The sequence below is a fragment of the Ornithorhynchus anatinus genome, chromosome 18 (assembly GCF_004115215.2).
Source record: "Ornithorhynchus anatinus isolate Pmale09 chromosome 18, mOrnAna1.pri.v4, whole genome shotgun sequence".
NCBI lineage: Eukaryota > Metazoa > Chordata > Mammalia > Monotremata > Ornithorhynchidae > Ornithorhynchus > Ornithorhynchus anatinus.
This window is the reverse complement of record NC_041745.1, coordinates 8,257,752-8,283,844: the sequence shown is the minus strand read 5'-3', so window position 1 is coordinate 8,283,844 and position 26,093 is coordinate 8,257,752. Positions and strand designations below refer to the sequence as shown.

General features: G+C 51.5%; 1 protein-coding gene across 1 annotated transcript; it reads right to left on the bottom strand.

Annotated features, from left to right (window-relative positions):
- Positions 1-1,854: 1,854 nt before the first annotated feature.
- On the bottom strand, positions 1,855-25,257 carry PWP2 (PWP2 small subunit processome component). The gene is made up of 21 exons (XM_001512243.4): positions 25,178-25,257; positions 22,866-22,978; positions 22,392-22,486; positions 21,615-21,714; positions 20,376-20,519; positions 19,104-19,239; positions 17,085-17,332; positions 15,993-16,136; positions 14,360-14,430; positions 13,675-13,811; positions 12,126-12,274; positions 11,721-11,868; positions 10,469-10,619; positions 9,508-9,688; positions 8,725-8,872; positions 7,868-7,976; positions 6,573-6,638; positions 5,825-6,043; positions 4,613-4,763; positions 3,077-3,151; positions 1,855-2,741 (listed from the first exon to the last, which is right to left on the bottom strand). The coding sequence occupies exons 1-21, from the start codon at positions 25,193-25,195 to the stop codon at positions 2,579-2,581; spliced, it is 2,766 nt and encodes a 921-aa protein (XP_001512293.1). The 5' UTR covers positions 25,196-25,257; the 3' UTR covers positions 1,855-2,578.
- Positions 25,258-26,093: the final 836 nt, after the last annotated feature.

Genomic DNA, 26,093 nt, shown 5'->3' with positions numbered 1-26,093 from the left:
ATTAAATGAATCAAAGAGCCTGGGAGTCAGAGGACCTGGGTTCGAATGTGGCCTCAGCCTCTCTTTTTGCTGTGTGACCGTGACCTGTTTCCTCAACTGCAGAACAAGGATTCAATATCAGTTCTCCCTCCTACTTTTGACTGTGAGCCCCATGCGGGACAGGGACTGTGACTTCCCTAATTAAATTAATAATAATGTTGGTATTTGTTAAGTGCTTACTATGTGCAGAGCCACTGTTCTAAGCGCTGGGGTAAAGGGTAATCAGGTTGTCCCACGTGAGGCTCACAGTCTTAATCCCCATTTTACAGATGTGGTAACTGAGGCACAGAGAAGTTAAGTGACTTGCCCACAGTCACACAGCTGACAAATGGTGGATCCGGGATTCAAACCCATGACCTCGGGCTCCCAAGCCCGTGCTCTTTCCGCTGAGCCGCACTGCTTCAAGATGTACCTACCCCAGCACTTAGCACAGTGTTTGACACACTGTAAACACTTAACAAATATCACTTAAAAACAAACAAAAAACACCCAGACTGCAGCATTTGCCACTGCCTTGGCTTCTCGGTGACTAACATGTCTAGGTTCTGGTTGGGCAGTGCCCTAAATTTCAGGGACACCCCACTGACTTCTTTCTGTACTAAAAGATCTAAAAAAAACCAACAATGAAACAGGTTTGTTGAAACTGTAAACTTGCTGTAAAGCAGAGGACACATCTGTTGCACAGTACTACCCCAACCGCTTCTATCAGTGCTCTGCACACGGAAAGCTCACAATAAATACCATGTGCTTCTCAGTCAATGGCCATGTCACTTTTCGTTGCGGCATGTAGCCCCCTTGGTTTGGGATGAGGCGGGCTCACGACATTCTAGAAACTCCCATTCGACCCGTTCAACTGTCGGCCACCCACCGCTAGCTGGGTCTGGGGCCAAGCCTACTACCTCAAATCTTGATTCCTCCCCGCCCACCTACTAGGCGGGGGTCAGGGGTGGTCCAATCCAGATTTCCAGGCTTTGCGATCAGATACAGGACTAGGGGATGTATATCCACTTAATGTGCTTACCTGGTTTAGCTGACACCCAGGCAGCCCACAGAAGGCACACCCGTAAATGAGAATTTTTGGTGAAATGCTATTTTCTTTTCTGATATTGGCTCATGACTTTTTTTGCACCAGTGACCTGCTCGGTGGCTGCCTTACCCATGGCCATGAGGGCCAACACATTTCAGCATTTTTTTTTTAATTAAAAAAGAAAAAAAAACCCACAACCACCCACAATCGAGCTATTCCTAGTCAAATCAGCCTACCAGCCATGGTAGCACTCGGGCATTTTTCACTTTATCCTTTCAAATTCTCTTGTGCTTATTTATTTTTTCACTCATAGGCATTGCCATTTTCACCAGTTTCTGTAAAGTCTTCGCTATCAGACTGTAGATTTCTCAAGGGATAGCATCTTCTCTTCTGTTTCAAGGGGGGAGGGCAAGGAGACCTTAGAAAACTCAACTTCCTTTTAACTTCCAAATACCTCCAGATCTTTCCAAAACACTCTCCAGTTAATGATCGGCAGCCTTCTCTTTAAAGTACTGTAATGGATCATCGGGAGATGGGACAAACCTGAAAACCAGAAGTCCCCCCTTACACTGCTCACTCACAGTTGCTTTACTAGTTGATCCAAAATGCTCAAATGTAAAACCTGGAACCTACTGGGCAAATCTGCCTATAAGAATGTCTAATGGTCTGTGGAGAGGGTTCAAGCTGTCGAGCAGAGCTCAATTGGAATATCCCATCTGAATAACTAAAATCAACAAAACGACTAGTTAAGTACAACTGCGAATGTCACACCCAGTAATCACACATTATTTCTCTGGCAGTGAGGAAAAAGCTTTTAATTTCTCTTTCTCAGTATCCTTCCCCCTTTAACACATAGGATGGTATGTGAGGAAGAGGTCCACTCTGGGAAAAAAACAAAGCCAACTCTGAGGGGGCCACCACAGTCAGGCCTCTTACCCGATGCCCAAGAGCCGGACACAGTACATCGATCCGCTCTTCTGCTCACCTGTGACCCCCATACTCTCCTGCCGGTCCCAGGAAACTCCACAAACATCCCTATGGCTTTGACGTTTCCCAGAGGAGCGACAGGAGGGACTTGACGGCAGGGAGGGCCCCCAGGCGGACCAGACTGCTTGCTACAAAGCTGAGAAGCCACCAAGTTGGCCCTCTGCTTTCCCTCTCCCCTGTGCTGCCTAAAAAAAAATGCCACAACTCTCCACAGGAGCTGGCTTCGCTCTCACCCTCTGGCTTCGATTAGGACGTTCCAGAGGAGCATCTATTTGTATCCCTGAGCTCACAGAAGGGACTGCGTTAGGAAAACACACCATTTCCTGTGTGCCCAGGATGGAAACGATCACTTCTGAGACAGTCATTCTGCTCCAAACCTGACCGCCCGTCCACCTTCCCCATCTCTACCTCTCCTTAACCCCTGCTTACGTAAAGAGATGAGCCACTATGAGGGCCAGGTAGGTTCAGTGAATACCACTGCATGAATCACGTCTTCCACAGTAGGAACAGAGCAGAACTCTGAGGCTACATGCACATTTCCTCCTCCTCCTCCTCCTCCACGTCCTCTTCCCCAGGCTGCAAGCCGCCCGGTTCAGGCGTTTCTAAATCTTCGTCGTTGGGCCGTTTCACGCCCCGCTGCTGGGAAACCGCCAAGGCGTATTTGATATTGTAGCGGTTCCAGTCACAGCTGTTGAAGCAGACATAATTTTGACCCGTATTAGCCATGCAACCATACCGAGGTACCATTCCCTCTCCAAAATGAGGTTTGTTTGTTTTTTAATGCCCAGTTGATTTTTGCCTAAAAGTGAATTCAGAAGATGGACTTGCATGGACCTCAGCTGCCCAAATGACTCGGGCTAGTTCGAATAATCAGGAAAGTTTCAAGTAACTGCCCTAAACTGGATGAATGCCCACCCCGGTTGCCCAAGCAAAACGGAATTCAGCTATGCAAACTGTCAGTTAACCCCAGGCCTTGGAAGCAAGCGCTGGACTTCACCAAAATGGGAGTCAGGAAATACGTACAGTTTAGAAATATCATCAAAGTGCCGCTGAATGCTCTTCTGAAGGAACTGAACAGTAGGTAACAACTTTCCTGCCCTGGAAAAAAAAAAAAATTAAGCCCCAATTTAATATAAACCCATTTATTCCAGGATGAGAGAGAGAGAGAGAGAGAGAGAGAGAGAGAGAGAGAGAGATTGTGCATATGTGTGTTTTGTTGTGCTGAAAAGTCGCTTTCACGGTGTGGTCAGAGATCCAGCCCTTGCAGCAGCCAGACCAGCCAGGCCCACTGCAGTCAGGAAAGGGGAGCCATTTTTGAACCAAAGCACTGGCAGGATCCTGAGAGGGGAACCCCAAACGAAGACAAGCTGGACCTGGAAGCCCAAAATCGGGGCAAGGCATTTGTTATTAATGGTATTTTAAGCACTTACTGTGTGTCAGGCACTGTACTAAGCCCTGAGATAGATACAAGTTACTCAGATTGAACACAGTCTATGTCTCACGTGGGCAGATGAGGTAACTGAGGCCCGAGAAGTGAAGCGACTTGCCCAAGGTCACACAACAAAGAAGGGACAGAACTGGGATTAAAACCCAGGTCCTTCTGATTTCCAGGCCTGTGCTCTATCCACTAGGCCCCACTGCTTCTCATGGGTAAGGGGTGAGTCTCTGCAAGCGTGGGCACGATAGGGTCCAGACCGCTCAGGTCTGCCCCGGCCGGTCTAGACACCCTCCGATCATCTCTCCCGTCAGTCAAATTGTCTTCGCATGAGGAGGAGGATCTAAGCCCTCTCCCCGCCACCTTTTATCGTGCAAACCCACGCACACACTCACACTCCAAAAGGGCAGGCCCCCCGTAGGTTAGACTAGTGCTTTTGCTTTAGTCTGTCTCTTCCTGCCCAGAGTCAGGGCCGCGGGGAAGAACGGACTGTATCGGTGCCATTTCCCGGTCCCGGCACCGGACCCAATCACCTTCCTTCCCCTGTGCCCTGGGATCTGCGGGCTGGACAGAACTAATAATAATAATAATGTTGGTATTTGTTAAGAGTTTACTATGTGCAGAGCACTGTTCTAAGCGCTGGGGTAGACATAGGGGAATCAGGTTGTCCCTCGTGGGGCTCACAGTCTTACTCCCCATTTTACAGATGAGGTAACTGAGGCACAGAGAAGTTAAGTGACCTGCCCACAGTCACACAGTTGACACGTGGCAGAGCTGGGATTCGAACTCATGACCTCTGACTCCAAAGGCTCTTTCCACTGAGCCACACTGCTTCAAGTAAGCAAGGGGTTTTGTGCCGTTGGACACAGCTTCCCTCCAGGTCAGAAACCAGGAATGGCAGGGCACTGGAAAGGGCACCTCATCCTGGACAGCCCCAGGCTCCAAGAGGAGGTGGGACGAACAGCCACAAGTAACCACCACCACTGGCTTTAAACGTCCACTCTGAGCTCTGCTACATAACCCACTTCTAGAAATCCAGAGAATCCCACCCAGCGGGAGCCTGCTCAATTACAGCCCGAAGCCATTGTGCCCAGGGTACAAGCACGCGCCCAATTCTCACTCACCTGGTTTTCAACTTGGGACCGTGCAGCATCAGTATCCGTTCGGACCAGGTCAGGTAAAATTCCAGGTGATGCGACACCTCGAAGGCGGAGGCTAAAAATTCAAGAACTTTGTCCACATACAAATCGGGAAGCGATGAGCACACCACCTCAACTGCGTGAGAAGGGAGAAAAAAGTGTCCGTAAAGGCTGGGAACAGTGGACATTAGAAAAGAGCTCTGAGTCAATCCCCGTATTAAGAGTTTACACTCCAGCTCATCAAAATCGATCCATCAATAAGATTTACCGACCCTTACTATGTGCAGACCACTTGTGAAAGAGTAAGACCCTCTGTTAGAATTCCCAGTAGGCAGGAGATATGTCACTTCTTTCAGTATTTCACAAATCACCAGTACAGTGCCCTGCACCAAGTGGCCACCTAATACAAGTCCCTCCTCTTCCTCCTTCTCCTCGAACTTACTATTTAGCAGGAATGAGCAACGTGGCAACATTCCACTCACACTGGAAACTTCTGGCGTTCGGTCACCTTTACGGGGACTGGCTCCAAGTCTCTGGGTCTGAGGGGCCCCTTTTTCCCCGAGTTGTGTGCAAGGGGAGACTGGGTCTTGCACATCAGGACAGCATTCAAGCGGGAAGCAACTCCCAGAATGAGTGTCCTGGACACAGGAAGGAATGCCGGCCAGGAGCCTGGCCTAGCTGTCACTCATTCTCTGCTTACCAATGGCCAAAGTGGCGACACGAAGAAACACACGAGATGATACTGCCCTGTGAGCTGCAGTACAGTTCCTGGCGCATAGTAAGCGCTTAAATACCAAGGGGGGAAACGAAAAAGCCAAGGGCCCCATCCGGGGAGCTGAGTCATAACAGATTCCACCAGTGGCGCCTGGCTGGTTGGCCCGCTGAAGGCTATCACCCCTAGCCCCTGGCTGGTCCTCGCTGGGTATGAGGAGCTCCTCACAGCCTCAGGATGGCCAGTTCTCCACCTGACCTACCCAGGGGTGGCAGGTCCCTCCCGGGGCTCTGGGGAGGAAGGTGGGGAGGGCGAGGAAAGGCCAGCACGCCCCCGGCTCTGCACAACACCCTTCCCCCCAAACAGAATCCTGCTCTGTCAATCTGTGCCCAAAGGTGGGGGAAGGGCCCAGACGGTCCACTGCTAAAAAGGAATCAGAGCCACCAATCATCCCTCGCGGCACAAGCCACAGCCTCCGGGCTTACTTTCATTCCTGGGCACCGACTCCATCACCTCCTGGATCAGCTTCTGCTCGTTCAGGCGGAAGGCCATCAGAATCGCTTTGGTGAACTCTTTCCGGCGCGCTGTGATCCGCACGTTCCTGGGGGTGATGTCGAAATCCAGCTGGAAGGGGTCAAAGACCAGCCCAGAGTCCAGGGAGAAGATGAGAAGGCCCTCGGTGGAGGTGGCCGCCCAGCACCGCCCTAGGGGAGGACCGAGGAAATAAGAGATGGTGGGCAGGGAAGACCCCTAAGGCCGACGACACGTCTGACCTCTGCCAACCCAGGGGAAGCAGGTGCCCAGTCCACAGCCAGCTTGCGGTAGGCCCAGGGTGGGGTGTTTGAACGGGGCCAGAAGAGGGGAACTGAACGCTTGCAAAACGCAGCCCGGGGTCCCCAGGCAGTGAATGTGAGGGGAGCTCTGGGGATTGGCTCTAACTCCACTGAAGAAGTGACCTGTGCTGCTCCTCGACATCTGCCAAATAAAGTACACATTTCTCCAGCAGCGGGATTGCAGCTTCTGTTCCTGAGGGATGACCAGGTACCTCTGAAAGCCCTCGATCTCTTTGCTTGTCTCTCAGAAGGGAAGGGAAAGGGCAGGGCAGGGCTCCCTAGGGGTGGGCCAGGAGCTGGATCCCCAACACTGGTGTAAGAAAAGTTTTCAACCATCTTACAGGCAGCCAATCGACCCGGCCCCTTTCCTCTGGCAGAGAAAACACCTTTCCACACCTACCAGTGGGAGAGAAGTGGAGGCAGGTCACTCTGATCTCAGGCTTAAAGTGTCGGGAACTCATGTCACCTGCAGACAAATGGAAACAGCCCATCACCCAACCGTGGCACCGGCGATCGGATCTGGGGTCCTGATGTCGTTCCACTGGGCCGGCAACTTGCCATCCAAAACTTCAGGAGAAAGAGGGTACAGGGCTCAACCAAGTAGCCCCACTGGAACGGAAGTGCCAGGATGGCAAGGAAGAGATTCCAAGGCTACCCCCTGTTCCAGGTGGGTCTGAAGGATGTCCCTAGATGTCTGTTAATGTTGTTATACTGTACTCTCCCAAGAGCTTAGTACAGTGCTCTGAATACAGTAAACGCTCAATAAATGTGACTAACTAGATGCCAAGTGCCCTAGGCCGAGCTGCTTTCAAACACACCCTCTTCTTCCTCCTCGCCCACCCCAACCAAATATACTGCGGTCACACCTGGATTCTGCTTGGAGCCAGCTAATGTTTCCAAGCAAGAGCCCCTTGAGACACGGGACAGAAATGAACTTCCTACTACAAAGGTGCCCACATTCAAACCATCACTTTCCGGGTGACCAAATGTCTGTCAAGCACAGCTGATTATCCGGAATGCTCTCTCCACAACTGCAGAGAGGAAATGCACCCCCAAGCAAAAGAGGCAGACTAAAAATGAAGGAAATCATTCTCCTGCCCTAAATGACTCAAGGGTCCCAATCTTTAAGGGCCCTAGGTAATCATGCATTTCAGCAATGGGATAAGAGGACTCAGGACTTTCACATCGTTTTTACCTCATTATGTCCATCCCACATCCCACTGAGGACCGGAGAGGCAGGTACTCTCACTCCCATCTTACAGGTGGGGAAACAGAGGCAGGTAGAGATTAAGTGACCTATCCAAGGTCTCCTGCCTCCCAGCCAGGGGCAGCCTTCCTGGGACTCCTACACTGGGAACCCTTAGGGTCGCTGGCTCAGTCCAGAATTTGGGGAAAAGGAAGTCCACCTTCAGCTCAGGTTCCTTCAGTTGGATGGATTCCCTAGACGGCTTCTTCTCCATGCCCGGCTCACGGGCACCAACCGGACCAGAACCCAAATGGACGGGATCGATGTGTCCGGTTGATTCTCCATGCCGGCCGCCGACAGCCAGCACCCAACAGAGCAGAGCAGCCTCTTAGCTCCAGGCCCAGGGGTTCCCATCGACTGATGCCCCTGGAAGGGGCTCTAGCTTATCCTCTGTCTAAAGAGTCCCGAACCACCTTCGGTCATCCCACAGGGGTCGCAACCCCGATTACCTCTTCTGACCCCGGGCAGTGGCACGGCCACCCCTTCTTCCACTCCGGCATCTTGGTCGATCAGTGCCAAGCTGCCAAATTCTGTCATTTTCCGGCGATCCAAATACTCCTGAAAGACGAGAAAAAGCAAGGTGTCTCATCTCGGGAGCGAGACAGATGCAGGAAGATCAAACGGATCTCACCTGCTCCACTTCCTGCAAACAATGCCTGGATATTCCAACAGTAATCTTCCCTTTAGTCACCCCTTGTTTCACATTCCTAACTTCCCGCTTAAATCCCTGAACAAAACAGCCAATTAAATGCTCTGGGAGGACAAAGAAAAGTTGAAAACAAATGATCAGCTGAGGCCCACGGGGAGATGCTTCAGGGTCCAGGGTCGGGGTCACCAGAGGCAGTAGCATTGCCAGGGGGCTGGGTCACCGAAGCCACTGGCTAGATTTGTAGGGCGGACCCAAGCAGGGGGCCACACAAATCTGGACTTCCAGCTCCTGCGGCTTTTTGGTAATAATGCTGGCAAAATGGCATCTGTTGAGTGTGATGCCCTGTCCTAAGTGCCTGGGAAAGTCCAAAGCACGGTCCCTGCCCTCAAGGAGCGAACATTCTCCGGTCACCACAGAGACGGTTTGGTTTTGTTTCAAAATTCAGCATTGCAAGATAGCCAATTTGAATAACAACCCACCCACTTTCCTCGAGGGCCACATGTGTGACTTTTGATTGCTCCCGCTCTCGATTAACCACCCCAGTGTTTTCGGGGCCCACCCGCCAGAGCTAGAGGCAAGTCAGGTTTCCCGGTGAAACCGGGATGGAGCAATTCTGCAGCCCCTGGGGTCAATCGAGACAGCGCACATCTCACTCACCTCCATCGCATCCAGGGAGAGGTTGCAGGAGATTTCGAACCTCTTCATGAGAATCTGTTCCTTGATGTTGTAAAAACAAACGAACTTGGACATGCCTCCGGCCAGGATGGACTGGCCATCCGCTGAATAACACAGAGTGGTGAAAGACCTGAATTGGGGGAACAGGGAAGAAGAGGGGGAAAAGCCCCCAAATTACACAGGTGACATCTCCACATCCGTGAGCTGCCAACCCATCCCAATGTGCCCACTTCACGCTCTCCTCTGGCCAAAGCCCTGGAGATGCACAAGTCCGTTCCTGTAGCATGGCCTTTCAGAAGTCACAGAAACATATTGGGTTGGAACAAATGCTTGCTGTGTGACCTTGGGCAGGTCACTTGATTTCTCTGTGCCTCAGTTCTCTTGTTCTCCCTCCTAATTAGATCGTGAGCTCCATGTAGGACAGAGACTGCCTCCAGGCAAATTAACTTATATCTACCTCAGCCTTTAGAAGAGTGTTTGACCCAAAGTGCTTAGCAAATACCATCAACCCCCCCCCCCCCAAAAAAAACCAAAAACACACGCAGAAAGAGGTGAGTTGGCTGAGCTGATGAGACAGGCCAGTGGCAGAGCAGGGACTCGTGAGTCTCCTCTTGGGGTAGCCCATCACCCCCAGGGGTGGTCATGCAAGGCTGAACTCCCTATGTTTCCCCCAGACTCCGCCTACAGCCCAGGCCTTTCTGGGCCCGGGTCATCTCCCTGCTCCAGGATTCCACCCCGGCCCCACCGAACGGCACTTTCACCTACTTTCCCTTGGCCAAGTGCTTGGCCGTAATCTTGTCCAGTTCTTTGCGGCCCACTTTGAGGTCGTGCCTGCCTTCGATGGAGCCTGTCTGCACGGCGTTCTCGTGGTCCCAGAAAGTGATCTGGGCGTTCAGGGTGGCCACGGCCAGCTCAACCCCATCTGGGCGGAAAGTCACAGCGAGGGCTGCAGAGAAGAACAAAGTGCATACATGTACACGCGTGCATACGTGCTACCCAGAAAACCCCACTCAGAAGCTCAAGGAAGCCACTACACAAGGGGCGGCCGATACCCAGATTCCTCTACCCAGCTCTTCAATCTCCTCCAAGCTGGCTGAAACCCGATAACCTAGTTTAGAGTTTTTCCTAATCGTACTGGATTTCAAGCTGGCTCCAACGTACCCTGTGCGCAGGCTATTTCCAGCTACAACATGCAGAGAGGGGCAGACTCGCTCCACTCAGGAGGATGGCTAATTTTGGGGTCGCCAGCCCGCAGGCAGGGTTTGTGGGGTGGGGTCAGGAGTAGGCCAGGGCACCGGTCTTCCCCACTGCCCACTGAGAAGGAACAATCCGGGCAGTTTACTGAGTCCCTCAAGGCCTCCCTGCACAGCCTTTTACAGGTTTCGGTAAATGATCTATGTCTATGGATAATCTTCGCTCTGAGTCAGCCCTGGGACATCAATCACGACAGACAGCCCGAAACTCTGCTCCTCTAGCACACTAATTTCCCAATCCTTTTGTGCTTTTTTGTATTTAGCATTGCTGGTTTCTTTGACATTATTTTTGGGTTTTTACCCTCTACTCTGCTGCCCCGGCACCCACTTCCTAAATCGTGAGCCCTCTGCGCTGATTCTCACCAGCGTTCTCCTTCCCAGCGCCCAGAACAGTGCTTTGCTTAATAGAGAGCCTGACCACTCCTGCTGTGAGAGCAGACGTTCTCGCCAGCAGCGAGCCCGACGACGCTCACCGTCCGAGGCCACGGTTAGCGTCTCTCTGGTTCTCCAGCTATCGAGCATATCCCACAGCCGGACGGTCTTGTCCCAGGAAGCGCTGGCAAGGATGCACTTCATTGGGTTGAAGCACAGGCTGCTGATGGGGCCTTCGTGCCCTGATAAGACCTGGTGATTTGAGCAGAAAATTCAAGGAAGCAGAATTCAACCTCTACACTTACCCTGAACGCTAAGTTCACTTCCTTTCTGGCTGAGGGCGTGTCCTTCTGGATATTCAGATTTAGGTAACAATTCTGCTTAAGCTGCCCAGGAAGTCAAGCATCTTCCAACACATCTAAACAAACACTCAAACCAACACCTCCTTTCTTCCCCACTTTTGGCCTCTAGGTAGCACTGGGGTCTGACATCGATTAGCAGTGGTGGATATCAGTCATGTGGGTGGCTGATATCATTAATGTCTGCTCCACTGAGTACCGTATCTGGATCATCATAAGAGCTTAACAAATGTCATAATTATTATGATCTATAGAACAGGTACAGGCCTGTAATCTGAATTCTCCAGACTCTTAGCTTTTCTGTGCACTGGAGGAGCAGCATAGCCTAGTGGACAGAGCACGGGCCTGGGAGTCAGCAGAACCTGTGAGTTCTCAACCCAGCTCTGCCACTTGTCTGCTGGGTAGCTTCGGGTGAGTCGCTTCACTTCTCAGTGCTTTAGTTACCTCATCTGTAAAATGGGATGACGACTGTGAGCCTGACATGCGACAGGGACTGTGGCTAATCTGATTAGCTTGTATCCACCCCAGTGCTTAGTACAATGTCTGGCACAAAGTAAGTGCTTAACAGATACTGTTTAAAGCACTGCTGGAAATGCTAAGGAAGGTGTCCGGGGGACAGGCTAAGAGGCTGACTTATCTGAGGGCAAAGCCCCTTCTCATTTCTTGCGGGGTGGGGGGTGGGGGTATAATTAGGTTCCACCCACACCCTGGCCATGGCCTCAGCTGAACCCTGAAAACACGTGTCCAGGTCTGGCTGGGACCAGAAAGGGGTCAGAGAGGTGCTCTCTCCCACCTGGAGCCCCGGACCCGCAGGTCCCTCCGGTCCACACATACCATCTCCCACCCCCGGCCCCCGAAGCCAGACCAGGGCACCCCGGGGCCAACGGCTCCTGACCCCCTGAGTGGCCGGGCCTCGGCCGAACCAGCCACCGCCACAGGTCTTAGTGCCTATGGCCCTCGGCAGGCCCATTACACCAGCAGTTTAGCTTCTTACGTCTAGGAGCCTCCCTGTCTGCATGGACCACAGGAAGATTTCGAAGGAGTCCTGGGAACCGGCCGCCACGATTTCACCGCTCGAGTCCACGGCCACGCAGGAGAACTGGGTCGGGCGTGGAGACGTGAACGTGCGGAAGTTCCGGTACCTGTTGAGGAGTCAGGTGGGTACACTCACGACATTTTCAGGTGCCGGTCTGGACCTACCCACGCCCCTCTGACAGATGCTTGGCCCACCCCAGGCATCTCAGACATCCAGTTCATTCTAGGGACAGAACTGGGACATTTGAAACATCGCCTCCCCCATCGCCGGCATGGACCGAGAGATGAGAAGAAAGGCACTTTGTATGGCCAAGGAGAGGATTTCAAGTCCTCAGGCCCCCACATGACAGCCCAGGGAATTTACCTGTGAAGGTCAAAGGCTCGGACGGTCCCGTCGAGCGAGGAGCTGACAACGACGAAGCCCGAGGACGTGAAGGTCACGGCGGTGACCCCGCTGGTGTGCTCCGTGAATGTGACAAAGCAGAACCCGCTCGAGGTGTTCCAAATCTTCACCTGGACACAGAAAGGGTTTTAAGGAAGCCTGTGGTTGAAGAGCCCACCACCCACATAGACCCCTTCCCCTTGGAGCGTCCCACTTCACAGCATCCATATAACATTCCTATGGGACGCCACCTCTGGATGCAAAATATGCCCATGCAATGGAACACTATGGCTACCCGGGGGAAGGAACCCCACACAACCTGCCTCAATAGGTCCCTCACTGTCAGTCTGAAATTTTGAGCACCATCCCCACCACTTTTTTTTCAATTATACTTTTTTTGGTGGGGGGAGGGCGCAACTTCAAAGTGAATTAAGTTTTTTTAAATCACAAGTAGTCACTTCATTTTTTTTTTGAAAAGCCAGAATAGACCACCCCACTTCTGTCAGTATCCTCATGAGAAAGAGCTCTGAAATACCTAAGTGAGAAGCATCATAGCCTAGTGGAGAGACAGTATGGGACTGGAGTCAGAAGGCACAGGGTTCTACTCCTGAATCTGCCAACTGCTTGCTGTGTGACCACGGCAAGTCATTTAACTTCTCTGTGTGGGGATACTTGTTCTCTCTCCTACTTAGATTCACCTATGCGGGAAAGGGACTGTCCAATGTAATTAACTTGTACCTATCCCAGCACTTAGAACACAGTGTGACATTTAGTCGGCACTTAAATACCCCCACAAAAAAGTAACGTCTTTGGACAATCAATCAATAGTATTTACTGAGCTCTTAATCTGGGCAGAGCCCTGAAATGAGTGCTTTGGAGAGTGCAGGAGAGCTAGCGGTCCTGATGCCTGCCCCCAAGGAGCTTACAAGTCATTCTAGGGGTAAGAACAATCAAAAAACACATGGTCATCTTCGACACCTCCGGTGGGAATGCATCCCAAAAACCTGTGCGGGCTCTGTCACGTGTGAGGAGAACAGCAGCCTGAGAGCCGGTGGCCCGAGCTGAGACTGGACAGTTCCCGAGGGCCCAGTGGGGCAGCTCAGCTTCATCCCCAAGTCGCACAAACAAGCAGCTCGTGCCAGTGTCACCCTTCGTCAGCCCCTTCCTAGGAGGAAGAGCCTAGGCCAACATCACTCTCATCAGGAGGTGCTTTTTTTTTTTTTTTTTTGGAGAGGTGGGAGATTTGTTAAGTGCTTAGTACATACCAGGCACTGGGGTAGATACAAATTAACAAGGTTAGATACAGCCCATATCCCACATGGCACTCTGTCTTAATCCCCATTTTACAGATGAAGTAACTGAGGGACAGAAGTGAAGTAGCTTGCCCAAGGTCACGAAGCAGACAAGTGGTGGGGCCGGAATTAGAACCCAGGCCCTTCTGACTCCCAGGACCGTGCTCTATCCACAAGGCTACACTGCTTTTACACATAACGAGCAAAGCACAGGGGACGGACCTCAGCCCCATACTTACTTTCCCATCTTCTCCCCCGGTCACTACATATTGTCCGTCGGGGGAATAGGCCAGGGATGTCATGTTGTTGAAATGACCCTGCTGCTTGAGCACGTAGGACTCGCTTTGCCATTCCCACACCAGCAGCTGTCCCAGACCTGGGAGTGTAGGATTAAAAGGGAGAAGATGTTGGAGGAAGAATTCTGCTCCCAAGAGAGGGTTCCGTTCCCTGCCCTCCCTCCAACAGGACACCAATGTCACATTTAAAGTATCGAGGGAAGGCGGGGGAAGCCGCCAGTGAGCTGCCTTAAAGGAAATGGACCCATGAAACACCACCCCGGGTTGCAGGTCGAGAGCTGCCGACCAGCCACTCTGTGATCAGCTGTCACTCCAGCAGCTGAGGGTTCAATGTCACGCGATCCCACCCCTCTCTTTCTGGATAAGTGGAATGTTGGCAAGCTGCAAGAGGCAGGACCAGAAAGACAAAGCCAAAGAAACCACAGAGAATTGAGAACCCCAAAATAAACCCTAACCGCAAAAGGCAGCCTCTACAACCAAATCGGACCGGCAGGGGAAGGAGCGGTTCGTCTGAGGTTCCAGGCTCAGAGGAACACAGTGTGCAGTTTCAGCCAAGCTCCCTCGGCCTACACCATGGGGTGTGACGGCAGTCTGCCCTGCAACTCTGCTACTGCCCAGACCCACAAACCTGAGCAACCAAAGGCGATCCAGTCCCCGGAACTGTTGATGGAGATGGAGGTTATCCTCTGATCCGAAATGCTGAGCAAAAAAGACCATGGCACAGATGAATACTGAGAAGACTGGACAAATACCATCATTATTCTTAAGGCGGACTGAGTGTAATTTGAAGAAAAGAGAGGAAATGGGAAAACTTCAGGCAACTGAAGACTCCAATCTTTCTGGCCCAAAAACTAAACTCGTTGGTTTTTACAGTGAGCGAGGTACAAGACGCTAGTCGTGTTAACGAATTCCGAGGAACTTGGTACAATCTGATTCTCGAATACACTTCCTGGCTCACACGGCCTTTATTCTGATGTGGTTTTGAGGGGTGTTTCCATTCCCTTTGGCCTTCCCTATAGCTTAAAAAAATATAATGATAGGCAGCAACCTAAGGGACATCCCTAGAATCGATCTCTTCCAAAAAATTCCAACAAAAGAAAACCCGGCTTGTTATGCCAGAGGAAAACATGGAAAAGCTTATCGAGGGCTTTATAATTACTGACTTTCAAAATCAGCCTGCCATTATGAGATCCACAGAAGTGGGTTTTTTCTCTCAATTTCCAGCATCTTGTGAGGAACTAAAAGCCTCGGCAAAAATAAAAATGAGCCTAAAGCAAAACAAAAATAAAAAGAACTTGACAAACTCCACCTGGGGTGGTGGGTTCAGCTGCCACAGAGCTGCTCCAGGAGACATGCCTGTCCTTGGCTGTCCTGGGGAAGCATGTTGCGTGGCCACCAGTGTGAAGGAGACTTCTTGAGCTCATAGCTTGTGGGCCTCAGCCCACAACCCAGCCCAGGACCCACTCTACCTCCTGGACTGACTACTCCAGGGACAACAGCAGCAGCCACACATTTCGGCACCCAAGCTTGGCAGAAGGTGGAGGGGGGCTGGGGGCATCAATGGCTGGCTGCCTGAAAGAGCCACTGAGGAAAAGGGCAGGAGAAGAGTCCTGGGCTGCCAAGGCAATACTGGATGGGGCACCGTGGGGCAGAGGGAAAGTAACGTGGCCTAGGGCAGACACCACTCATTGTTGTGTGACTGTGGGCAAGTCACTTCACTTCTCCGGGACTCAGTCACCTCACCTAAAAAACGGGGATTAAGACTATAAGCCCTAGCATGGTGTAGTGGATACAGCATGGGCCTGGGAGTCAGAAGGTCAGGAGTTCTAATTCCGGCTCTGCTACTTGTTTGCTGGGTGACCTTGGGCAAGTCACTTCACTTCTCTGTGCCTGTTACCTCATCTGTAGAATGGAGATTGAGACTGTCACAGCTCCACGCAAGTCAGGGACTGTGGCCCCCCCCAACCCCACCCCAGCACTCAGAACAGTGCCTGCCAATGGAACCTCTGCCTCGCTACCCAAGAGAATGGTACAATTTCTTTAGGTGCCCTCTCTGTCTTTCTTCCCAAAGCACCACTTGCAATTTCTTCTGCTATTTTTCAGTACCGAGATAAAACACTAATCCCCGAGGGCAGGAATCATGTCTACTCATTCTGTCATACTTTATTCTCTCAGGTACTTAGAAGAGTGCACTGCACATGATAAAGCCCTCAATAAAAACTATCGATTGACTATTAAAAGGCTGGCAAGATAAAACTCACCTCAGGGAATGGATAAGGTTGAACTCGGGGAGTTCGTGGAGATGGAAGATGCCGGAAGCAAAACCGGTGACGAGGAGGTGAGTTTTCTTGTGATAGGTAGCGGACGTCAAGTTATTAAAGTCTCCCTCTTTATTGAAAAAATACCTGAAGTAATGAGAACGTGATCAGGGTGGTACAAAGAGGAACTGCGGGGAGAGGGGCGATGTTCGGTGATCTTAGCCCAATTTGAAAAGACAGTTCTGAGGTCAAAGGGCTGGCAGCACGCTAGAGACAGCTGCCATTTTACCCACCTCATAGCCCTGTGACAGCCACCCCGCCAGACTTGCCCGAGCCGGGTCAGTTCTCCGGGGCTTCGCCCATCTCCTGCCTGGCCCACCTCTTTTCTCGGCATCCGAATCGGCAGCCATCGGATGAACCGGCAGCCACCGGATGAATCGTGGCACCCACATCGAAGGCGGCCAAACCTAACCTCAGACAGTTCATTTTATGGCCTGGCCCTCGGGGCATCTGGCACCAGTTCTAGTGCGTTTCCAATGCCAAGTGGCACGGAGGCTCAAGCTCCCTGGGATACCGAGTGGGGTCCTAAACTCAACCTGGAGTCCCAGTGGGCTCCCCGACAGCTTGGAGCCCCGGCCCAGCTCCATTTCAAATCCCCCGACAGGGCATGGGAGTCCCCAGAGGGGAGGGTGGAAACATCCGCCTTGAGATCAAGCCCGGAGCCACAGAGAGGGCTTGGATTGAGACTCGGAGAGAGGGAGGAGACTAAGTGGGCCCTGGACACTTCTAAATGGTTCCAAGGAAGACGCATCTGGCACTAGAAGGGAAGTGGTTTCAGGACCAGAAGTCCAGCTGGGGGCAGTATGCTCGGGGCCTGCGCCTACCAAAATGGGGTGTGCTGTCACCTGCCTGTGGGACCTGGGGCAAGTCACTGCAATCCTCTGTGACTCAGTAAAATAAGTTCTTCACCTGTAAAATGGAGATTCAAAATCTGTTCTTCTCAATCAAACAGATACTGAGTCCAAAGAGTTAAAAAACACCACAATTACTACGTGAAGCCACTCTCAGCACTTTCTTTGAAAAAGCGACACTTACTTTGCAGCCCGCCTATATTTCACTTTTCCTTTCTTCTCTTTTTCACTTGGATTGGCTTTTCCTTGGATTTTCGCCCCACCGCCTTCTTCTCCATCATCCTCCTCTTCCTCCTCCTCCTCTTGCTGCTGCTGCTTCTTTCTCTCCAACAGCTGGGCCTGCCAGCCTTTGGGAGGCTTCAGCTCCAGGTCCTCGGGCCTAGTGTCGCAGTGCCAGATGCACAGGGCCCCATCCTGGCTGAGGGTGTACAGCTGCCAGAAGGGAAGAACACACAGGCGTTTACCTGACGCAGTCCCCGGGCCCTCCCCAAGGACAGCTGTCAAGTCCAGGAGACGACAAACCAGAACAGGAGCCCAATGGTTAGAGGCCGAACACAATTTCTCCTTTCAAATGTGGGCTTCATGGGGGGCGAAGATGATGATGATAGTATTTGTTAGGTGCTTACCCTGTGTCAAGTACTGTTCTAAGTGCTGAGGTAGATATGAGCTAATCAGGTTGGACACAGTCCCTATCTCATAAGGGGATCACAGTTTTAATTCCTGTTTTATAGATGAGGCGCAGAGGAAGTGAAGTGACTTGCCCAAGGTCACACAGCAGACAAGTGGTGGAGCTGAAATTAGAACCCAGGTCCTTCTGGGAGTCCTAATTTCTGGGAGTCCTTCTGACACCCAGGCCCACGCTCTGTCTGCTGGGCCACGCTGCTTCGTAAATGCACCAGTAGGCTTGCCAGGAACCTCTCTTTACCGGGCAGGGGAGAGGGCCCGTCCCTGAGATCTATTAGACCTCTCTGCTCTCAGAAGCACACGGTGGTCCCTGCCTTCGCTTTTAGCCGTTGCGCTGCTGCTATTCTCCAAAGCTACGGAACCACGGCAGTCCCAAGGCTCACACCTCAAATGTTTCCTCTTGCCCTCCCGCCTTAGCTCTGTTTCCCATCACACACACAGAAGAAGCTGCCGTCGTGGCTGTGCGTCACTGCTAAAACCCCGTCATTGCTAAAAAGGACCCCGGGGAGCTCACCACTACCCTTTCTTGGGGTAGAAGCTGCCAAAAATGACCTATCCGTCACCTGAGTGGAAAGCGGTCTGGGCAGCAGGGGATAGTCCTTCAATGAGCCCCATGGGGGACAAGGACTCTGTCTGATCTGATTACCTTATTTCTACCCCAGCATTTAGCCCAGCGCTTGGGATGTACTATCTAGCAAATGCCATCATCATTAGTATTAAGGAAAGGTCAGCAGGCATTGGATGGAGAGTGATGCGGTGAGGTGGGGAGAACTGAAGTGGACACGTGGCAAAGTGAGACAGGATAAAGGCAGTAGGGCTGCTTCGTGCAGGGCTCTCCCTGTCTGTTCCGAGGGCCGGCACAACTTGGTTGGGCAATTTCCGTCTTGTCCTGTACCCGCTGCGACAGAGGTGTGTGGGAGCTGATCGGACCCACCCCCATCCCTGTGGGGACACCCTAGACTCACCAGTGCTGTGTGTGTGTATGGGAGGGGGAGACCATTTTCAAGAGCCACCGAGACAAGTACAATGGAACCGAGCCCGTGTACATGCCACCCACTCCTTCCCCGCCCAAGATGGCCGAGGTGCCCCCGGCCGCCATCCAGGCCCTGCTCAGCTGCTGAGGACCACCAGCCCTGTAGGGAGACCTGAGGGCTGGGGATCGAGAAATGGTCGCCGGGCGCCTCTGTGGCCCACTCACTACTGTGGAGAAAACTGCCCGGGACACAGGCCCCCCAGAGAGAACAGCTAAATCTCCCTTCCACCTGGGATCGGTGCACAGATAAAGGGAGATGATTCATGTAGGCTGGCTCTGAGTTCTCAAGAAGGAGCAAGGGAAGTCCACGGTGTTACTACTTCCCCCAGAGCTGGAAGAAAGAAATATCAGTCACCTGACAACGGGCGAGGTGGCTTCCTGACCCATGTATCATCTCCACATTTCACATGGTCAATTTAGAAATCTAGACCCACATTCATGGCCTGACCGAAGCTCTACTCGGACACCCGGGCGAATCTTACTTACATTCAGACTGTCGGCTTCAAAGAAACAGGCTACAATTGCATCCTTATGGCCACCCAGGGAGTAATATATTAGGTTGGTCCAGCGCTTGGCCCCGAAGACCCACGTGGACATGTCCTTGCTTCCCACGGCAAAACACCTGCAACACAGGAGCAACAAGAGTGAAGCCTCCTGAGGACCCTGTCAAGCCAGCTTTTCAAAGTGGAGGCAAGTTATAGGAGATCCCTCTGGGATGCTACAGGCTAGACATTTTGTTACAACCAAAAAGCCTATTTCTGGTCACCAAGCACCTCCCAGCCAAAACTCCAATGGGGAAAAAGTTACCTGTCAGGGATGAGAGAAATCAAGGCACTCGAAAACTGTAGGCCAGTGCCCTGCACCCAATATGCACTCAATAAATACCACTGGACTGATGTTCCCTCATGCCCCCTTACCAAGCCTCTGCTCCTGACTCTCTTTTTCGGGAACATAAATATGGGAACGTTTGGCCCTTGTGTGAGTCTACAGATATGTGAGATCTGATTATGATCAGATCTGCCTTAAAGCACGCTCCACCCAAGGGTTTTGGACAGAGTGCCGTGGACCAATGAGGGACAGTTCCCTTGTCTTCACCCATCTCGGTGGCTTTCGTCTCTTCTTCCTCTCCTTCCCACCACTGCTCTTGCTGTTTGCTACCTGAATTCTTCCCTGATTCATCTCTCGTCTCCCCACTTTAGATCCCTCCCTCACTGCCACTTCAGCAGCACCTAAGACTTGGGCACTCGCAAGTACCCAGACTACTTTCCCCGACCTGTCCTTTCTTTTAGCTTCTGTCTTCCCGGCTAGATTCTAAACCCCCTAGAAGCTGAGATCATATTGACTAATTCTACTGTCCCCCTCTCAAGTGCTTAGTCCAGGGCTCTGCAAACCGCACACACTTGATAAATACTGGGGGACTGATTGAGGGCATTGTTCCCATCTAGATTTTTTTTATAATTTATCTCCAGCGTTTAGCATAGTTCTACAAGCTAAGGGATCAAACAGAGAAGTGAGACCAGCTTAATTGCGTTTGGGGGAATTAAAGGAGGTCTGGTTGTTCACAGCTGACGTAGGGCGAATCCACTTGTGAGCCAAAACCCCACTGAGTCATTTCAGTGAGTCCACCTGCCAGCACCCAAGACACACGGCACCGAGGGCAAGAAGACTCGATAAAAGGAAGGACCACTCTGGCCCCCTGCCCCTCGGCCCCCAACCCGCAAACAAGCAGCATCCCCACAGACGGGTGTGGGACCTTACTTGGAGTCTTCGGTCCAGGCGATGCAAGTGGTTTCATCGTATGGTCCGAAGTAAGCTGTGTCCCGGGCAAAGGCATTAAATTCTCGCTTATTCCCGGGGGCGTGGTACATTTCCGCGACATTTTCTTTTGTGATCACAAACTTGCTGTCACACAGTGATAAACCAATGTTAAACTTAAGTCCATCTGACCCTCAACTCTCTGAGATCAGGACGGACGGAGAGAGCAGGGACAACTAAAACCAACAGACAAAGTTAACCTTAAAAATCAGCCCCTTCTTTAATTCCTTCAACTGGGTATGACTGAGAGGCAGCATGGCGTAATAGATAGAGCACAGGCTTGGGAGTGAGGTCATGGGTACTAATCCCAGATCTGCCATTTGTCTGCTGTGTTACCTTGGGCAAATCACTTCACTTCTCTGTGCCTCAGTTGTCTCATCTGCAAAATGGGGATCGAGACTGTGAGCTCCTCATGGGACAGGGGACTGTGTCCAACCCAATTTGCCTGTATCCACCCCAGTGATTAGTACAGTGCCTGGCACATAGTAAGCGCTTAACAAATACCATTATTATTACTCTTATTACTTGCCTTTCATCTCCTCACCCCAATTCCTCCCAACTTGCTGCAAAGGAAGTAGCCTCTAAACAGCATGAAGGTCGATTCCTGAACCATCCACAAACTGGATAATCAGACCCCAAATTACCGTTTTCTTTCAAATGGCAAGATTGGTGCTTATTTCGGTCACTCTTTAGTTAAAGACCAACTACACACGTGACTTCTTACACAATGGACATAACTGAAATTTGGTGGGGTTTGCTCAAAATCTTTGTGTTGTTTTGATTTGTATTATGCACTGCCTCAATTCCTACTGGAGGTACAGTAGGCTGTATCTTCAAGTAAGCAACAACCTCCAGGGACCTTGGGAATTGGATTGGGCAGCTTTACTCTTTTTTGTACAGATTTTAAAAAAACATTCATTTTCCCATGATTTGGAGGTTTGTTCTCCTTCCTTCAATACAAAGCACCCAAATGCTGAAATCTGTCACATGACTGCAGACAAGTGCTACCCTGGTTGAGGGGAAAAGAGCAAGCTAAATACCATGGATGAATACACAGAGTCAGTCACTGACGTTCAAAAATTCTCATGACCATTGCCTGCCTCCGACTCCCTATCTTTCGCTCTCCTTTCCAACTCTCCATCTCTAGCTCTTCGGAAGTGAAGGCGGAGACCGCTCCATTACCTGCCGTCGGGGGAGAAGGAGATGCTCTGCACAGGCCGGTTCCAGTGGTATTTGTGCAGCACGGATTTACACACCAAGCTGACGAGCAGGGCATCACCCTCTGAAAACAAAGCCAACGGAATCCTGAGCAACCACCTGGAGATCTGGCTCGCGTCACGGAGCAATGCCGGCACTATTCCCCAGATCAACCGACAGCAAGGACCTCGGGGCTTGTGAGCGCCCGGTGTAATGCGCTGTACTAACCTAGGGAAGAAAGAGCAGGACCAAGTCCCTGCCCACGCAGAGCTTCCCCTCTAACAGAGGAGACTGACATAAATGTAGATACAATCCCGACTATAGAAGTGAACAGGGGAAAAGTGCTGAGGATGGGCAGTTCCTAAGTGCTAGAGATGGGCTGGTGGGTCGTCACAGCTTGGGGGTGCTGGGAATTCATCGAGGAAAGATGATGGGGGTGGTGAGGATTCAGGACAGCCTTGAATATATGGGGTAGGCAGCGGTTTATCACGGGGAGTTTTAAGGCTGGGGACTAGTGCGAGAGAGAGGACGCGGGCGGGAGGGCTGAGCACGAGGTACAGTGAGAAATGTTGGCTTGGTAAATTGGGGAGTAACGGGTAAAGCGAGCGGATCTGTGAGGTGAGATGTGTTGGTGGAGGGCCTAAAAGCTACTGACCGTATAACTTGGAGAACATTTGTTTTCAGTTTACCACTAGATCTCCCGGGAACTCCTCTCAGGTAGAGACACCCCCGCCCGGCTCCCACCAAAGATTAAAAGATTACCTTCATCAATAAGTATGGCGAGAGCGCCGTCAGGAGAGAGCGCCACACATGTGATGTTGCGCTTCGTTGCAAGTGGCAGCGTGTCAGACTTGTTACTGCAAAACACAGACCCCCCGCCCCAAACTCACTTAGTTTCCTCTCAGAGAGGTCAGCAGGCTCCCTGTCTCCTAGGACAAAGTGGCTTCCAGGCCTTGGCCTTTCACGAAAGCTGAGAGGCCCAGATTCCCCATGCAGACAACTAGCTACTTATGAGAATCCTTCGAAGACATTCAGAAGCACTTTGAATGGGCTTCTGAGAAGAAAGAGAATGACTTCCTTGTGCGTTCTCGGCCTTTAAGTCCAACCGCCTCGTCGGTAGGAATAAGACCCATTAGTTTCATTCACTGACGCACTCTTTCCAGTTAAGGGGAGAAACCCACAGCTACCAGGGGTCAGGGGTAGAGCCTGGGAGGATTATCACCTCAGCATACTCACTTTTTTAGGTCAAATACGGTGATCCTGTTTCCCACCGGACTGAGAAGTGAATTTCCATCGGGAGTAAAATTCAGGTTCCCGCGGCGATAGACGGTACCCAGCAAATTTGAAAACTGGAAAGAAAATTAAGGTATCATAATCCATCAATAGTGCCATGAGCATTTACAGCTTGCGGATTTATGTACTGAGTGCTTTGCAGAGTACAAAACAGTGAGCAGATGCAGTCCCTGCTCTCAAGGAGGTTACCCTCTGCGAGGGGGAGACACAGATATCAATTACAGGTAGGAGGAAAGAGTAGCGTGTACAAGATACCAATGATAGTGCTACGTTGAGGAGGGAGGGAATGAGGATCCCAAAGGGCTTCGGGGTGGGAGGGAAGGGGCAGATGTGCTGAAGTGACAGGCCCGAGGGAAACAGCATGGGGAGAAAGAATGAGAGGGAAAAACCCAAGCGCAAGGAACAGACTGTCAACAAGTTTACTTCGAATCCTTTATTCCCTCTAATCACCCTCCCTTCTGCATCTAGCTGAGAACTTGGCTGTGTACCCCTTAAGCCCTCTGATAGAACTTAGGTAAATCTCATTATTTACCACAGAACTTAGGTAAATCTTATTATGCTTTATTATTTCCCCTCACCCTAACCTATTTTACTGTCCATCTCCCCCTGTAGACTGTAAGCTTCTTACGGGCAGAGGCCACATCCACCTACTCTGGTGCATTCTACTTTCCCAAGTGCGGAGTGCAGTGCTCTGCACACAGTAAGAACGCAACAAACACACTTGATTGAGTGTCCATCGTGGGCACATCACTAATCAACTGTTGTTTCACAATGTGTCTGTTGAGTATTTGGGGTAACAATGTGCAGGATATAATCAACAAAAATATCGCCCCTGCTTTCCAAGAATTGACATTAGTGGAACCCGGCACATAATAAGCGATTAACAGATACCATAATTATCATTAATCTTTAATTCACACGGTACACCCATGTCACATGAAAGGGCTGACAGGGAAGCCGGTCATCCTCACAGGCCGGGGTGCTTCGGACATTGCAATTTGGGGCATTCAGCTGGCATCTGCCCCACCCTTAACCCCACAGCACTTAATGTTGGTATTTGTTAAGTGCTTACTATGTGCAGAGCACTGTTCTAAGCGCTGGGGTAGACACAGGGGAATCAGGTTGTCCCACGTGGGGCTCACAGTCTTCATCCCCATTTTACAGATGAGGGAACTGAGGCACAGAGAAGTGAAGTGACTTGTCCACAGTCACACAGCTGACAGGTGGCAGAGCCGGGACTCGAACCCATGACCTCTGAATCCAAAGCCCGGGCTCTCTCCACTGAGCCACGCTGCTTCTCTATTATAAGAACAATAAGCACTTATTATAAGAATAATAGTATTTGTTAAATCCTTACTGTGTGCCAAGCATTGTCCTAAGCACTGGAGTAGACACCATCTCCCCAATGCTTAGGACAGTGCTTGGCAGGTGGTCCAACATGGGGCTCTTAGTCTTATTCCCTATTTTACAGAGGAGGTAATGGGCACAGAGAAGTTTAGTCACTTGCCCAAGTTCACACAGCAGACAAGTGGGGGAGCTGGGAGAGAAGCAGCATGACTTAGTGGCAAGAGCCCGGGGTTGGGAGTCAGAGGTCGTGGGTTCTAATCCTGGCACTGACACTTATCAGCTGTGTCACGGTGGGCAACTCACTTCACTTCTCTGGGCCTCAGTGACCTCATCTGTAAAATGGGGATGAAGACTGTGAGCCCCACGTGGGACAGCCTGATGACCCTGCATCTACCCAGCGCTTAGAACAGTGCTCTGCATAAAGTAAGCGCTTAACAAATACCATTATTATTATTATTATATGGGGATTAACTGTGAGCCTCACATGGGACCACCTGATGACCCTGCATCTCCCCCAGCGCTTAGAACAGTGCTCTGCACATAGGAAGCGCTTAACAAATACCGACATTATTATTATTATTATTAAAATGGGGATGACTGTGAGCCTCACGTGGGACAACCTGATGACCCTGCATCTCCCCCAGCGCTTAGAACAGTGCTCTGCACAGAGGAAGCGCTTAACAAATCCCAACATTATGATTATTATTATATCTGCCGCTTGTCAGCTATGTGACTGTGGGCCACTCACTTCACTGCGCCTCAGTTCCCTCATCTGTAAAATGGGGCTGAAGCCTGTGAGCCTCACGTGGGACAACCCGATGCCCCCGGATCTCCGCCAGCGCTTAGAACAGTGCTCTGCACAGAGGAAGCGCTTAACAAATACCAACATTACTGTAATTATTACTTACCTTGTAGGCGAACTTCATGGCGTTGGCGGCGGGGGCACGTGCAGGGTCGCGCGCCCGGTCGCGCGCCCAGCGGCAGCCGCGGCCACTTCCGGGGGCCCGGAGCGGGGGCCGACGGGAAACGGGGTGCATGCGCAGACGGCGGGCCCGGGCCGGCCGCGGGCGACACCTAGCGGCCGGGAGGACGCGGCGCCCTCCGCCGGGGCCCAGGCCGCCCCCGGCCTGAGGCGCTCCGCGCCCTCCCTCGCGCACTGCAACGGCGTTTTGGGGGGTAAAAACGTGGTTAATACTACCACTACTACTACTACTAATAATGTTGGTGTTTGTTACGCCCTTACAATGTGCAGAGCACTGTTCTAAGCGCTGGGGGAGCTCCAGGGTCATCAAGTTCATTCATTCAATAGTATTTATTGAGCGCTTACTATGTGCCGAGCACTGTTCTAAGCGCTGGGGGAGATACAGGGGAATCAGGTTGTCCCACGTGAGGCTCATAGTTAATCCCCATTTTCCAGATGAGGGAACTGAGGCCCAGTGAAGTGACTTGCCCACAGTCACACAGCTGACAAGTGGCAGAGGCGGGAATCGAACCCATGACCTCTGACTCCCAAGCCCGGGCTCTTTCCACTGAGCCACGCTGCTTCTCTACAGAGTCATCAGGTTGACCCACGCGAGGCTCACAGTTAATCCCCATTTTACAGATGAGGGCACTGAGGCACAGAGAAGTTAAGTGACTTGCCCACAGTCACAGTTAAGCACTTACTATGTGCAGAGCACTGTGCTAAGCGCTGGGGTAGATCCAGAGTAATCAGGTTGTCCCACGTGAGGCTCATAGTCTTCATCCCCATTTTACAGATGAGGTCACTGAGGCCCAGAGTAGTTAAGTGACTTGCCCACAGTCACAGACTTAAGCGCTTCCTAT

What these genes read in the sequence shown, in the direction of transcription:
- PWP2 (XM_001512243.4), bottom strand. An exon ending in AACCTTATCCATTCCCTGAG is followed by an intron (nt 14,431 to 15,992) that starts GTGAGTTTTATC and finishes TTTTTTGCTCAG; the next exon opens with CATTTCGGATCAGAGGATAA. An exon ending in GCTAACCGTGGCCTCGGACG is followed by an intron (nt 9,689 to 10,468) that starts GTGAGCGTCGTC and finishes TCTTCTCTGCAG; the next exon opens with CCCTCGCTGTGACTTTCCGC.